This window comes from Orcinus orca, chromosome 8, assembly GCF_937001465.1.
Source record: "Orcinus orca chromosome 8, mOrcOrc1.1, whole genome shotgun sequence".
NCBI lineage: Eukaryota > Metazoa > Chordata > Mammalia > Artiodactyla > Delphinidae > Orcinus > Orcinus orca.
Genome location: NC_064566.1, coordinates 46,702,852 through 46,719,449, shown reverse-complemented (window position 1 = coordinate 46,719,449; position 16,598 = coordinate 46,702,852). Strand labels below are relative to the sequence as shown.

The following is a 16,598-nucleotide window of genomic DNA, read 5'->3' as shown; positions in this document are numbered from 1 at the left end:
TCCTTCTCTACACCAAGGGGCTGAAAAGACTCTCCCTTTCTCCCAAACCCAAGTTGAGATCAGGTACTGAGACCAGGTCCTTCTCTTCTTATGGGCATCACAGTGTGGGGTAATCACTGCACTGAGCTGGTCCTGCTGCACTGGTCCTGCTGCTAATTTTCTGGGTGACCCTGGGCAGGTACCCCCATGTCTCAGGGTTCTGAGCCTCAGTGGTCCTTGGAGCTGATGAGCCCTGCACTGCCTTGCCTTTGTCTGAGGCTAAGGGGTTGGAAGTGAGGGCTCATTGTCACCACTCTCTTGTGCCACCCGAGCAGCTTCACTTCAGGTTACTCTGTACATGCTGCGTGGGTGCCCCCTGCCAGCCCAATCACCCACCCACCTGCCTGCCAGCTGGCAGCACCTCCTTACCATATGTCGCCGCCGCCTCTTGGGCTGGATGCCCTCCTGCATGCAGTGGGGCCATGGAAAGCCCTGGGGAGTGGAATACCCACTCTCACTAGACACCTCTTCAGAGTCTGAGTCCTCCTGCCTTGGCTGAGCAAACCGTTTCTCCGGGTAGATCTCCTTCAACCAGCCCTCAAAGAACACTTCCAGGCAGCGGCCTGCCTCTGCAACCTCTGAGTCGGGCTGAAGGGGGAGGAGAGCAGTGATGGTCTGGCCCCCTTCCACCAGCCCATCTCTTCCTGGCCCCTCAAGAGCTATACAGAGAGCGCAAAGCCTGGCTGGGTCTCTGGGATGTCTAGAACTTTACATTTTCTCCTCAGGGCCCAGGATAACCAGTTTAGTATCAGCTCTTAAAGCAGACGTGACCCTGACAGTTACCCACAGATGGCCAGTCACTAGCAGCCCCCATATTCCTCCTGAGTCCACGCTGAGGCCCCGATGTGGGAAAGAGCTTATAAACATTCACTGCAGTAGGCCCCAGGAGGTCTGCTCCCAGCTCCTCCTGGCAGCCCAGGCCCGAACCAGACACTTCTGTCCAGCCATGACAGTCTTGGGGTCACTGGAAATAGGGGAGAGGGAAAACAGGGAAGACATACATAATTGAACTTAGCACAGTTCCAGAACATGAGGCGGACGTCTGATACCACCTCCTCCGGGGTGGTGTAGTGGGCTGGGTCCTTCTTTTGCAGCTTCCTCCGGATGATCGACAGGTCCATGGGTCTCTTGATAATCTGGTAGTAATGCCGGGCCTTGCAGGAGGAGAAGGGGAAGCAAATAGGAAGAGAGAAGTAGAGGAAAAAGCGAAGGATAAGAAGGAAGGAGAGATAGAGAATGAGTTGGAATGGAAATAATAGAACATAAGACAAAGGCAGCAAGAAGAAACGTGTGGAGGGAAAAGACAAAGAGAGAGGGAAAAGGAGGAGTGGTTTACATGTCAAGTCAGGTCTGACGCAGCAGCAGCTGTTGGTTGGGGGGCTGTAGTGGCCATGGCCCCCGGGTCCCCTACGCCATGCACAAATTACTCCTGCTTCCAGTGGCCACGCTCTGAGCCCACCCTGGGCACCGCCATGATCTGCTCCAGGCCCAGGGCGCTCTGAGCAGCAAGTCCAGTAGCCGGCAGAAGCAGTGAGGCTTTCCTTACCAGCGGGCTGACAGGCTCGTGGAAGGGCAGGCTGAGGCTGTTGCAGCACAAGGACAGTACCAGCTTCTCACACTTCTGCAGAAAGCAGAGTTGGCAACCGTGTTACTTTGTTCTGGCCCCACCTCAGTAAGGACTAACGATAGCGACCCTGATGGCTCTGTCCCACAGGGTACGAGTCGCTATACTAAGGCACAGTTCAGCCTCCCAGGCCAGAGGAAAACAGCTGGCAGAAGAAAAATCGTAGTGAGCCCCCATAGGCACAGCCCAAAAGAGAGGTATCCAGAGAGGCCTCTCACCCCCTCAGAAAAGACTCAGCTCCCATGGGCACAGGCAGGCTGCCCCAGAGACCCCTCCCTACCTTCTGGTCATACGCGCTCAGGCCAGGAGGGGCCCGCACTCCAGGCTGGTTATAGCGGGCGTTCTCGCAGTCGTACTCCATCTCAGGCTGGCTCAGGCTGCGGCACAAGGTACACACCCAATCTCCCCTGAAGAGGCAAGTGAGGCCAAGTTAGCCCTCAGCACATCACCCAGAGCCCCCTCCCTTGTCCCACTACCCCAAGACAAGCTTGGGGGGTGGTGACATGAGAAACTGAGTCCCTAGCCCTGCCCTGTAGAGAACGGCTTCCTAGCCACAAGCTTGAAAGAAATTTAGTAACTCAGGATTTAGTGAATCCAGAAAACTAGGAGTTACAAGAGGCTGGGAGAGGGGTAGAGGGACAAATCTGGACAGGAGGAAACTGGGAACAGAGGAGGAAGGGAAGCATCCACCTGTCTGTGTGCAGAAGACACACAGCTATAGCGCCACGAAGTCACAGACCCGTAATTCATGCAGGCCCAGAGAAGGGAGGAAGCCCACCTGAGGGAGCTCTGTGGGCCTGGCCTGCGGTTGGCATGACTCACCCTGGGAAGCTGAGCAAGGCTGGCAAGTGGCAGGAAAGGTGGTACACTTTGGGGCAGCGGTCACAGCACAGCAACTCTCCCCCGTTGAGGCACACAGCACAGAAATCCTCATTCTCTATTGGTACTGGGGGTCCCTTCTTGGCTCCAGGGGGTCGAGGAATGAGCCTGTGTTCTTCAGGAGATGCACTCTCCACTTCTGGTGGCCGCTGCCCAGCCAGAGATGTGACAGTGACCTTTCTACCCCCCAGGTTTGGGGCCTGGATGGCATCAGACAGGTGGTCCTGGCTGACCTTGGGGAAGAAGTGAGTCTGAGCAGTCAGGGCACGGCACCAAGTTGTGGAGGGAGGGAGAGGAAAGATGACAAGCCCTGGGTACCGACTTATTCCAGGACCCCAAGACAGCCAAGCCCCTGGAACACCAGGACAGCTCACTCCTAGTGCACAGCTCACAGACCACTTGTAGCAGGGTACAAGGTCTGGCCAAGCTACAGCCCCATTCAGAGACTCAGAACAATGCCAGAGCCAGAATTCTCCCAGTAGCAGAGAGGAAAGAGAGGCTCCTAGGCTGGGCCAAGGTTCAAGGAGAAGGCAGAGAAAAGTGGTACCTTAATGGACATGCTGGAGGACTCAGTACCACATTCAATGATCAGCAGGAAGCTCCCATCCTGCTCATTCTTCTGTGGCTTCAGCTTGAACACAGGCATCTCTCCTGAGGAGGCAGCACAGATCTTGAGCCGCTCCAGTCGCACATAGGGAATCTTGGGCTCACTATTGAAGGGTCTAGGGCAAGAACGACATCCCTGGGTCTCGGTGGGAGCCTCCTCTGGCCCCAACCTCTAAGTCAGGCTCATCCATGATCCTACAACTGAATTGCTGCTCAAGATCTCCTCAGTCCAACCCTCTACAGGCCCCTATTCCACCCTGCTACCAGCTCTGCCTGGCCGGGTCCTGCCAACCTCTGGGAGCCCTTTGATCAAAGAAGGGGGGTCCCCGAAGAGGGAGGACTGCACACAGACTGCGTGCCTCACACCGCAGGAGCCAGGACATCCTCCCACAACCATCCCAGACGCCCAACCACACACCCGACCCCAGGGTCTGGGGGTTGAAGAAGACAGCTGCAGGCAAACGTCTGCTTCTAGTTAAGTCATCAAGGATGCTCACTTCCTGTGCCAACCTCCCAGGACATGAGGTTGGAGGGTGAGAGAGGGAGGGTGGGCCCAGCGTCTGTTACCTGATGCTCTGGTTCCCTTTTGTACCCAGGCCTAGGGCTCCTTGTTCAAAATTCTCACACTCTAAGGCAAAAGACAAACAAATACACTTAGGATAACACACCCTGTCACCCACACCTTCTACTCATATCTGCTACTCATGCTTTGGCCACACACCTGTCACACCATTGTTACCAACACTGTAATCACTCATAGTGGTGACAATCCTACCATATCTCCCCCTCCTGAGAGGGCAAGAAGGCCACTTTCTTTTAAAAAGATAAACACAGGTAACACTCAGAGGCTGCCTGGGGGTGAGGGCTCGGTCAGGTGCCAAGGGGCCAGCTTCTCACCTTCAAAATGAGCTCAGGAATCACTTGTTCCCCATACATACACTGGTGTCACCTGCTCTAAGGAGTCATTCTGTCCAACCCCTGCCTTTTCAGCACAGCCTGAGAATCCAGCTCACCCTCCAGGGGCAAGAGGCTCCCAGGAACCCTCCCCTGAGAAGTGCAGTCTGTGGCGATGGGCAGGGAGCAGTGTGGGGAAAGAGGAGGACACTAGCATTTACTGAGCGCCCACTCGGCACCAGGCACTGTCCTGAGCACTTTCCACGGGCAAGCAGGGTTCAAAAATTTAAGTGCTTAAAATTCGGGGTTACATTATTGTGTAGTTAAGAAGAACCAGTATGAGGAAAAAAACAGAAAGATTGCTTCATTTTCATCTATTAATTATGTAGGAAATAGACTGATCATTACAGACTAAACATTTATGAATCATACACTGAAATGAGAAGGCCCCCAATGCTCACTAGGCAGTTGCTACTTCCCAACTCCCTCACTTTCTCCAGAAGGAAGGAGCCTTAGCCTAGCCGCATTTGAGAAGGGGTGTGGGTAGCTCAGAAGAGAATCAGAGCCAACCTCCACCAGTCCACATTCCCTTTACTGTGAGGCACAAATCTACATTAATGCCAGGTGCAAGGCAAATTCTTGTTACTACAGAGTAAGTCATCAAATGATTTCACTGTAGTTATTTGTCCCAATAGCCTATGAAGTAGCTATGATTAGCCCCATTTACAGAGAAAGAAACTAACTCAGAAAGGTTAGGTTCAAACCTTGCCCAGGTTCAAACATAAAGAGATAGAGCAGGTCTGCTAACTTAGATCTATCACACTCCAAAGTCCGACATGCTCTTTCCCCTAAAATATTTTGCCAAGGCTAGCCCTTCTGGAATGTGCTTTTCCTGCTTCCCCTTACCTATAACCCAGACCCCCGAAATTCTGCATGGGGAATTTTACAAGGAGGCTGGTTTCTGGCCATGCCTGGATCAGTCATGGCTACAGTGAGGGAAACAGAACAGACATCAATAAGTCAGTTCTGGGGGAGAAGTGAATTTAGCCCGAGAGAAACACTGCTCCCTCAGGCTCAGAGAAGCTCTGCTGACCTCTGTCTCACGGCAGCGCTGAGCCCATCTGCTCAAGCGTGTGGTCAGCACGAAAGGCAGGCTGCTGAGTCTCACCTTCTGGGCTCCGGTACTGCTGCAGGGCCACGGATTTGCTGACCACTGGGACCAGTGCAGGTTTTTTCACAGAGAGGTTAATTGGCTCCTCCAGTTCTGAGGGGATAGCCAAATCCTTGGAAGTGTCCGGACCAGGGGCTGTGGGGCCTTGTCCCAGAGAGTCAGTGAAGCGGGTAGAATCCTCACTTTCCATCTTTTAAAAGTGAAAGGCCAACAAGAATCAAAGAAATCAGACGTTTTTCCTGTTGGTGGTCACAGAGCTGTTAAGCTAAGGCCAGAATAAAGCCTTCAGGGGCTACCCTTTTGCCCAGCGATGAGCAGAGGAAGTTGAATGGCATTTCCCCAAGACCTACCTTACACAAGGCATTCCCCAGGGAGGGGTCAGCCCCATCCCCAGGGCGCAGGCTCCCTGCATTTCGGCCAGAGCCAGGACTGCAGCTGGATCCGGTTTCCGACTGCATGTTAGAAGCCGGAGGCACGCTCTGCAGAGGACAAGTTGCCAGGCTTGGTACAGTGTGGGTGGGACCAGACATCAGGCTGGGCCCAGTCTGAGAGTGATCACTTGCCAGGCTTGTGATGGCCTGGGAGGGATCACTCATCAGGTTGGGCATGGAGTGGGGTGTGCCACACACAAGGCTGGGCATGGTCGGCAGGTGACTGGCTGTCAGGCTGGGCATAGCCTGGTTCTGACCACCCACCAGGCTGGACACGGTTGGTGAGGGGCCACTCAGCAGGCTTGGTACCACCTGGGGTGGGGCAGCTGTCAGGCTGCTCGCACTCTGGATCTGTGGCTCTAAGGTCCTCGCCAGCCTGGTAGATGACAGTTTCATCTCCAGTGTGTTGGAAAAGCCCATGATGCTCACAGAAGTGGAGTGCTGCAGGAGCGAAGAAGACAGGGGACAGTCAGGCTGTTAGCTAGGAATGGTGGGAGGGAGAGGACAGATGCAGCCCACAAGAGTTCCATGCTCAGATCTCACTCTGCCTCAGAGTCTCATAGCTGCAGGGAACGCAGACAGCACAAGAAGTCCTATTTCCATTGCCCTACACCAAGGAGGTTGGTGGGCTATGACACAGAGGCAGGCACGGCTGAGGACACTAGTGTGCATGCATGTGTGCATGTGTGTGTGTGTGTGTGTGTGTGTGTGTGTGAGAAAGAGAGAGAGACGGACTGACAGACAAAGAGAGGGAGAGAGAGAGGGACAGCCTACCACCTGACCTGAGGGTGGTACACACTCACACATACACACACACACTATCAGCCACATCCTTCACCCCCTTTCCAGTACCTAAGCAAAGGGTCAGACTGTAGGACTACCCTCCCACTTCACATTCCCCTCTGACTACAGCACTAGTGGCCTCTCTTCCCTTCTGGGGGTCCTACAGGATAGTTTCTGCTACATAAAAATGGGAGGAAGTTCAGAAGGCTCAAACCCTGATCTGCTGCAGACATTCTCTGAGATAGTGCCAAGGCTTGGGGAGCCCCAGTCAGTCCTGGGTAACCTGGGTCAAACTCCAGAGCCTTCTCACAGCCTTGTTCAGATCAACTCCAGCACCACCAGCATCAGATTGAAGACTTTGACCAAGAGATGTGAAGGTCTTTTCTAGCCCTGCTATACCTGCCAAAGACATTCTAAACCAGATGCAGAGAACATCAGAGCAGCTAAATCTTAATATGGACGATCTGGACAATCATTGGATGAGGCAATAATATTCCAACCCCCATAATTCCTTTCTCGTTTCTAACTGCTTGGTGACCTAGGCAGAAGAGACTTAAAAGCTTGATAAAAAGAAGTTAAAGACATAGATACTGCACTGAATCTATTTCAGTTTTTCATGTTGGAGAAAGAGATTTGATGGAGGGGAGACGGTGGGAAGACCTGTTCTAAATGCAACATTCAGGAATTTAAAAGTTTGATATCCTTGCCTTTTTTTAAGACAAAAGATATAATAATTTGACATCTTTTGAAAATTGAAGGGGAAACAAGGAGTAAATATCTCTAAGTTTCCAAAATCAGTGTCATAAACCTGTCATTGTTTTTCCCATGAATAAGACATTCAGATTTCCACAGGAAAAGAAATACTTCAAATACCCTCTCAAGTTTCCATATTAAGTTAGTAAAGCTAATTAACAGTGAAGAAAAGACAGTCCTCACCTCAGTGAATGTCACCCTAGTCACCCAGTTCTTCAAGCTGAATCGTAGGAGGAAGACAACAGTAGAGCATCCTTCCTCCCTCACCCAAGCTAATACCAGACCTCATCAATTCCACCCCTTAAACATCTCTCAAATATTCCCACTATTCCTCTCTGCTGCTGGTGTGCTAGCCTGGGTTACACATTCATATTTTTCCAGACTACAGTAGTGGTCTCCTCAGTGGAGAAATAGTTTCAAAACACAAATCTGAGCACATCAGTCCTCTGCATAAAACTGTACTGCGCTCCACTGAGAAAACGCTCAACAAGGCTCCTAAGGCCTTGATGAGCTCTTCCCTGTCCTGCTTTGCAGCCACAGTCCATACAACAGCTCTCTCCTCATTCTCTGAACTCCAGCCACTCAGACAATTTTTCAGTTCCTGAAACATGCAACCTCTCTCTTCAGACAGACTGCTTCTTCTGCATGGAACATTCTCCTAGCCCTGCCCCTGTTCCACTTACCTTCTGAATTCAGCTCACCCGTGAATTTTCGCTCTAACCCAGACCAGCTCCCCCCTTTTATGCTCTCATAACTCCTGGACCTTATTCTCATAGCCCAATCTGTGATACCGTTTGGTTAATATCTATTTCTCCTACTAAACTGTAAACTCCATTAGAGTGTGGACTTTGTCTGTTTTGCTTATCCACTGTATTTCTAGACGTAAGAGCAGTGCTTGCCTGAATAAATGAATTAATGAGCTATTCACTAAGCTCAAAATGGATTAAAGATCTAAATGTAAGGCCAGACACTATCAAACTCTTAGAGGAAAACATAGGCAGAACACTCTATGTCATAAATCACAGCAAGATCCTTTTTGACCCACCTCCTAGAGAAATGGAAATAAAAACAAAAATAAACAAATGGGACCTAATGAAACTTCAAAGCTTTTGCACAGCAAAGGAAACCAGAAACAAGACCAAAAGACAACCCTCAGAATGAGAGAAACTATTTGCAAATGAAACAACTGACAAAGGATTTATCTCCAAACTTTACAAGCAGCTCATGCAGCTCAATAACAAAAAAACAAACAACCCAATCCAAAAATGGGCAGAAGACCTAAATAGACATTTCTCCAAAGAAGATATACAGATTGCCAACAAACACATGAAAGGATACTCAACATCACTAATCATTAGAGAAATGCAAATCAAAACTACAATGAGGCATCATCTCACACCGGTCAGAATGGCCATCATCACAAAATCTAGAAACAGTAAATGCTGGAGAGGGTGTGGAGAAAAGGGAACCCTCTTGCACTGCTGGTGGGAATGTAAATTGGTACAGCCACTATGGAGGACAGTATGGAGGTTCCTTAAAAAACTAAAAATAGAACTACCACATGACCCGGCAATCCTACTACTGGGCATATACCCTGAGAAAACCATAATTCAAAAAGAGTCACGTACCAAAATGTTCATTGCAGCTCTATTTACAATAGCCAGGAGATGGAAGCAACCTAAGCGTCCATCATCGGATGAATGGATAAAGAAGATGTGGCACATATATACAATGGAATACTACTCAGCCATAAAAAGAAACAAAATTGGGTTATTTGTAGTGAGGTGGATGGACCTAGAGTCTGTCATACAGAGTGAAGTAAGTCAGAAAGAGAAAGACAAATACCGTATGCTAACACATATATATGGAATCTAAGAAAAAAAATGTCATGAAGAACCTAGGGGTAAGACGGGAATAAAGACACAGACCTACTAGAGCATGGACTTGAGGATATGGGGAGGGGGAAGGGTAAGCTGTGACAAAGCGAGAGAGTGACATGGACATATATACACTACCAAACGTAAAATAGATAGCTAGTGGGAAGCAGCCGCATAGCACAGGGAGATCAGCTTGGTGCTTTGTGACCACCTAGAGGGGTGGAATAGGGAGGGTGGGAGGGAAGGAGACGCAAGAGGGAAGAGATATGGGAACATATGTATAACTTTGTTATAAAGCAGAAACTAACACACCATTGTAAAGCAATTACACTCCAATAAAGATGTTAAAAAAAATGAGCTATTCACAATTTTTTAAAACAACAACAGTGCATGACTGTTTATTCCACAAATTGTAAGCCAAATGAATAGCAGCTTAGTTCTACTAACAACTAAGTCCATAAGTTTCTCTAAAATAATGCCTATTTTTAAAATAATTAATTAATTAATTTATTTATTTATTTTTGGCTGTGTTGGGTCTTCGTTGCTGCGCGTGGGCTTTCTCTAGTTGCAGCGAGTGGGTGCTACCCTTTGTTGTGGTGTGTGGGCTTCTCATTGCAGTGGCTTCTCTTGTTGCAGAGCACGGGCTCTAGGCACGTGGGCTTCAGTAGTTGTGGTGCGCAGGCTCTAGAACACAGGCTCAGTAGTTGTAGCGCACAGGGTCAGCTGCTCCGCGGCATGTGTGGTCCTCCGGGACCAGGGCTGGAACCTGTGTCCCCTGCATTGGCAGGCGGACTCCCAACCACTGCGCCACCAGGGAAGTACCTGCCTATTTTTATATAGCTAAAATTTATTGAGAATTTATTATACACAAGGCAATTTTCTAAGTGTTTTACATATATTTCCTCACTTAATCCTCACAACAAACATTAAAGGGTTGTGAAGGTTAAAAGAAATAATCCATGTAAACATTTAGAGCAATGTCTGGCAGTAGGTACTCAATAAATCCCAGCTGCTGTTGCTGCTATTATTGTTATTGCTATTATTGTCGTAGCCCTAATTTTACACCTGAGAAAAAATGAAGCTCAGAAGGGCATCTGCAGTTTTTTATGTTACTGAAAACATAATTTTATAAATCTCCATTTCTCTTTGTTTGTGTTCATGAACTTGCATCCAGGGACCTTACTAAAGTCACTCTGGGATTTTCTGTGCATATAAATCATGTCGCCTGTGACTACTGAGTTTTATTTCTCCCTTTGCTTACATTTGGTTTTCTTGCCTTACTCCACTAGCTAAGACTTCCAGTATGAGGTTGAATAGAAGTAGTAACAGTAGCCATCCTACTCTCATTCCTCATCTCAGGGGGATCCTTTCACTATTCACCACTAAGTACGATATTTGACATAGGATTTTTATAGGTTTAGAATCCAGATCTCTGGCACCAAAGCCACACTCTTCATTCTGGTCTGCTTGCCTCTGCCCCTCTCTGTGCTCACCCCCTTCCCTGATCTCTCCCACATTCTGTTCTTCCATCTCTTTGTCCTTCCTTCACCTGCCCTTTGTCTCTCTTGACCTTTTCTCTCTTCTTCTCCTCTCTTTCTTTCTTCTCATCTCTTTTTCTTCTCCCCCAACGCTTTCCCCTTATTATTTGTTTAACTGCTTTAATAAAGCTTATATTTTCTATTCTTAATTTTTAGTTTTAAAAGTAGATGAGCTAAATACCCTTTATTTCTCCAAAGAAAAGTTTGCTTTTTATACGTTTCTTGGTATTTCAATGGTCTTCAATAAAAAGCCTTCAATTTGCTGTATAGTCTAAGTCCCAAGATAAGAAAGGTGAGGAGAAAAAGCAATGGGGGGGAATGCTCAAACCAAATGGAATAAAGTAGGCATAGAGCCCAGCTTAAGGGACTGAGGCCAGAGGCCAAGGGCCATCTCAAACATGCCCTGGCCTGCATCCCTTGGCGTCCTCTTGTTGTCCTGGTAATGCACTAACATAGCTCTCTAATATACTATATCTCCTTACCTTTGGATAAGAATAACCAGTGATCATTGTATTCCCTTTTGTAATATATGACTGTCTAATCCTTTGAGCTGGGCTCTTTCACCTTTTCCCTATCTGACATGTATATTTAATGCAGTCATCTCATCTACATAGATGACTCGCAGTGAGGTCCTTGGTGCCAAGCATTAAGAGCACCAAAATCCCTCTGGGACCATTCTGAGTAATAATAGTCAGATGCTGTATGTCACAAGACATGCACAAGATTAAATCCCCAAACACAAAACTTTCCAGGTCAGGGGTAGAGATCACATTTGTATGATACCGACTCCCCTTTCCTGATCACGTATTGCACATCATGAAATGTGAGTTAATATAATGATAGAGAAGAGAGGGCATGCAGATTGAGCCGTGGAAGAATTGTAGAAACTCTGTTGCAGCTTATTTTGAGCTGCGCCTGCTGGACCTGCTCCCACAACACCTAGCAGACGGCATGAGGTCGGTAACATGTCCTAAGATACTGAAGACTAGACTGGTCTCTTTCCTGTCCATATCTACAGCCAATCTCAAGGAGGCCAAGGCTATCAGTAAGTGGTGTAAAGAAAGCTCTGGTAACAGTAACAAGAACCTGGGAAACATCTATAGGGAAATTCTGAGAAGGGACTCAGAGAGAGTGCTATGAGGAAGCCAGCCCCAGTCCCATATCTATAGGCTATGCAAATACAGTGGCATTTCTGGAACCCATTATGCTATGTGTTAGTTATTTTTGATACTTCATCTGGCTCTCTGGAGTGAAGAGCTACAAAATACTAAAGCAAAAGGTCCTTATTTCATGTACAGGAAGAAAGAGAGGAGTTGAGACCCTCCATCCTACCCTGCTACAAGGTGAGTAGGGGCAAGGGGAGGGCCAACTTTCAGGGCCAAGAAAGCAGGCTGAGTCTCTAGGGTCTGTAAGGAAGAGTCTTCTTGAGAACATACTAGGGTTAGAGAAGGACTTGGGAATGTGACCAAGTTGTCTGACATTTGGTGCCTCACACACAGGAGGAGCTCATATGTCAATGGAGATGATGCCACCTGTCCTCTCCAACACTCAGGATTGTTCAGAGGTCAAATGAGAGAAGGTGAAAGCGTATGGCCAGCTGGAAAGTCTGTATAGGGCAATCACTGACACCGCCAAGCTTAACTGGCACCTTGACTTCATCTTCACATATAAAACCTTCAGATTTCATGAGGGAAAATAAGTATTTTGAGGTTTGCAAGTAAAAATAAATTATTTTCTAGTTCAGGGAGGAAGAAAAGTCCAAAATGCAAAAAACATACACTGGTCATCAGCTCAGGTCATCTTTGACGTATGAAGGGAGCTCCCTCTTACCTCCATGACCTAGTATCTCCTTACTTGCCCCTAATTTTCTCTCCTCCCAAATTGTATGTCCCTGTCCCTTTGTTCTCCTTGTCTCTTATCTCTTTATCTCTGTTTGCCACCTGCCTGACCTGTGACCTGTCTGAATTGTATGACTTTCAACCTTTTCTCCTAGTCACCTATGTAGTCCTTTACCCATCTAATCCTGTTGATCTGTGCTCTGTTACCTGCTGCCTTTCCTCTCCCCATTCTCACCACCCAGATCTTTTTCTGGAGTTCAATGTGCCTATATTGCCATTCTAATGACTGCCACAAGATGTTGTCAAAATTCAGAGAAAACATTATTCTTTCATTTTAACAGGAAGGGAAATTGAGACACAGAGTGATTACCCAAATTTTCCAAGCTTATAAAGGAATCCAAGACTGGGCCCAGCCTTAGAAATCCGCTGGCTGGTCTTGATTTTGTGCCATTAGGTAGAAAGCTAGTGCCCTAGTATGATGTGATTAAGAAGTCAATAAACAGACACTTGGTGCACATACCCTGAGTTTAATACAAATTTCAGGTTGTTACAGAAAGATAATATTGCTGAGGATAAAGTGGCACAGATAGGGTGGTGTTCCACAGAAGTCAATTTTCCAGATATCTGAAACATATCTCTTTCGATAACAAAATGCAGTTAGCTTTAAATATTATTTTGAAGGGGAGTATTTTTCAAATGCTTTGCACCTTACCCTGTCTTACTAAACAGAGCACATGATGCCTAATGAGACCAATTCTTAGTGATGTAAAAGAACTTTGATGAACCTCTATTGCTGGGGTGTTCTGCAGTTCATTGGTGCTTTAGGGAACTTCTAGGAATGTAGGGCTTAGCTTGTCCTTTCAGTGAATGACTTCACATCGTGGCACATTTCCAGGTGAAGTTTCTTGTCTTCTCCCCTGTTGTTAGCTGCCATTATAGAAGTTCTGCCTTCCTGCTTTTACTCTGCTTACTGCTATAATATAGGAAAACTAAAAATTTCCAAAGAAAACCATATAACTAAGCTTGCTAGATCAAGAATGATGACTAGGGGCTTCCCTGGTGGCGCAGTGGTTAAGAGTCTGCCTGCCGATGCAGGGGGCGCGGGTTTGTGCCCCGGTCTGGGAAGATCCCACATGCCGTGGAGCGGCTGGGCCCGTGAGCCATGGCCCCTGAGCCTGTGCGTCTGGAGCCTGTGCTCCGCAACAGGAGAGGCCACAACAGTGAGAGGCCCGCGAACCGCCAAAAAAAAAGAAAAAAAAAAGAATGCTGACTAGATCAGGCTTATAGTCGCATATAGAATATAATGACTGAGGTTTGTGACATCTGTTCTTGTTGCTGCTCTGAAGCTTTGCCTGCTCACTTCTGCTTTCAGGTTTTTGTTCTAGAAGTTAAACTTGTCAAAAACTCATCACCATGTAAATGTACAGTAGAAGAAGAGACCAATGTGTCATGTTTTAGAAACATACTGAAGGCCTTCACCCTGGCTGAAGAAACAGATAAGGAGACAAGGATGGAGGTAAATCGATTTGTGAATTAAATCCTTGAGATATTTGAGAATTTCAACAGCTTCAGATAAAGTAGACTGGTTTAACAGGAGATCTTGACACAGCTGAATCAGACAGCTGAGGGGGGAACTAACTTTTCTTGCAAGTGGTTTCACAAGTTGATTTTTAATAGGAAAGTTGCTCTTGCTGATGGTGAGTGCCCCTCCAGCTCAACAAAATACTCTTGTATGAAGTAAGGCTATTGCTATAGATGTAACTATGTTGGTATCTGCTAACTGACCAAAGTCAAAAGGGAAAACAATCATGGCTGGTGAAGAGAGAAGAAATGAAGACTGCCCAGTGCCCTGATGATACAAGAAGATGGAAAAAGCAAAGAGGATCCCAGAGTCTGAGGTGGAAGGAAGAGGAAAAGAATAAGTGGATTCCAGTAAATCTGAAGTAAAAGCCAGAATGAGTAGAATCGTCAAAACCCAAATTTTGGAGACTAGGAAAAATTAGGCCAGAGGTATTTTTCCCAGGCTGGGTTAAGGAAATTTAAGGCCTAGGAACAAGAACCTGTTTTCACATGAACCAAGAGATAGACAAAGATCTTGGGTTTGGTCTGTGAATAAAATCAGGTTAGAATGAAGGAAACAGGCTTCCTAGAGAGTACAAAATTCAGGGAGCCAGACCTGGGGAGTGTTAGCTCTGTTGGACAGAGCACATCTCTGTACAGTTCTGCACATGTTAACTGGACACAGGCTATGCCCTAAGAAAGCCACACCAGGCCCTGGGAACATTCTGAGAAACGCTGCTGTCAGTGGCAGACTATGAGGAAAAGAAGGTTGCTAAGGCTGAGAACCCATGACCTGGTCCGTAGTAGTGTATTTGGAGACTGTGAAGGCAGGATGCCTAGTATTCACTTATGTCAAGGTTTAGAGTATGTATTTAAGCAAATCATTTTCCATCTCTGGGCTTTAATTTCCTCCTCTAGAGGTTAATGTAAATCTCACTGAGTTTTAAGAATCAAATCAAGAGCTCAGGCATCAAAATGCTTTGATAATGGCATAAACGCTATTCATCTGAGTCATTATCCTTGACTCTTCTGCATCACTCTTAATAATCTGGACCACAGGAATGCCTACTACTTCTGTATCATTTGCTGAAAATACATCAAAGACTCCTCTCAAGCCTTAAGCAGCATCTTGGTGGCCTCAAAGTCCTTTGTTGAAGATCTGGGGCTACATTATGAGCAGAAAAGAGGTCCCTCTTGCAAGTGAACTGGGGTTGAGATAGGGCTCTCTGTGACGTGTACAGCCTTGACTCCATGAGTGTTTTGAGGAAAGGAATGTGTGTATTTTTCAGCAGTTGACTAGTTAAGTTTGAAATGAAGCCATCAAAACGGCTTCCAGTTTCACTTGGGATTTAAAGGCGTTCTGTTGCAGAGTTGTCTTTCTTCATCGTCTTTCTTCAGAGTGGCTGAACCAAGATTAAGAAGCTTAAGCAACAGCTAGTGCCAAACAAATGTCCAAGTTCATACAAAAACATCCTGCTGGAGGCAGGGAAGGTGGTGGGATAAAATGTTCCCGAGACTACAGAGCTCAAGCCGCTAGAAAACCCATTCTAGAACTTTCACTTCTCATTTTCAGCAGCAATCTGTTTTCACCATCAGCTTATTTAGTACCAGCTCCTAGGTACTTGTGCACAGCTGCTCAGCTGTAACAAAAGTCCTCCATGTGGTGACACAAAGCAGCTCCGAGCATGACTAGGTCCCTGTGGAACACACAGAGTGGTGACTGGAGCCACAGGTTCCTCTCATCTGTGGCCTCAGATAGACTTCTGACGTCCCCGGCACTCACAGGCCAGCACAGGCTGAGGAGTGGGCTGGGGGCTAAGTGCCTTTACCGGATAAAGACAGCCAAGACCAAACTAGGCTGGGTCCTAAGACCTCTCCCCAGCAAGGCCTCAGGCTACTTCAGAGAGTATAAAGATAGGAAAATCCAGCAGGTGAGAGACCACATGGAGTCCTACTTCTCCCACTGCAGTGCACAGAGAGAGGCAACTTAACCTAATCATTGAACACAGGGCTGAGGCAGGAACCTGTGCTCTGGTCCTAACACTGTCAACAGTTGGCTGTGTAACTCTTAGGTGATCACTGAACCTCTCTGTGTCTCAGTTTCCACATCTTTCAAAGGGGAGTAAGAAAGTGGCTTCCTCATAGTACTGCTAGGATAAACAAAGAGATAAAATAGAATAATCCTTGTAAAAACCGATGAAAAAAGTAGAAAGTGCTATACAAAGTATTATCAATCAATGATAAGATGCTCAAAATGTTGTTTGGTAACCTTGACCTTCATACCCCCACCCTGCCCGATCCCAGATTCAAGGCAATGAATTCCCTCAAAAAGAAAGCCCTTCTTCTTATTTCAGGAGCTTTGTGTATAAGCAGTACCTCTCTCAGTCAAGTAGACCCAAAGGTTCCTCTGGGCCAGGATGGCAACCTTGAGGTTCCTTTTTCTGGGAGTCCAAGCCACAAAGAAGCCTACAAAACATCTGAAAAATGTCAGGCCACTTGCCCCTCCACACCTCTGCATGAACCCAGGTTCACGGCCAGGGGCAGCTCAAAACGAGAAGTTAGAGTTCTTAGGATCTTCTTTAACCCCACTGCCACCCTGCAGCCA

At 47.2% G+C, this 16,598-nt stretch overlaps 1 protein-coding gene across 7 annotated transcripts in view; it reads right to left on the bottom strand.

The window, feature by feature from the left end:
• TRIM66 (tripartite motif containing 66) overlaps positions 1–16,598 on the bottom strand; it is a 60,850-nt gene that overhangs the window by 5,589 nt on the left and 38,663 nt on the right. For 5 of the 7 annotated variants that reach the window (XR_007478937.1, XM_049713957.1, XM_049713958.1 and 2 more), the window contains 9 exons: positions 5,564–6,085; positions 5,211–5,403; positions 3,716–3,776; positions 3,090–3,264; positions 2,486–2,775; positions 1,944–2,070; positions 1,586–1,660; positions 1,041–1,193; positions 409–627 (listed from right to left, as the gene is read on the bottom strand). Coding sequence is in view for 6 of the 7 variants with exons in the window: in XM_049713957.1 (XP_049569914.1) it covers positions 409–627; positions 1,041–1,193; positions 1,586–1,660; positions 1,944–2,070; positions 2,486–2,775; positions 3,090–3,264; positions 3,716–3,776; positions 5,211–5,403; positions 5,564–6,085 (1,815 nt within the window). In the remaining variant the exon portion in view is untranslated. The other 2 variants (XM_049713961.1, XM_049713960.1) reach the window with 2 other exon arrangements.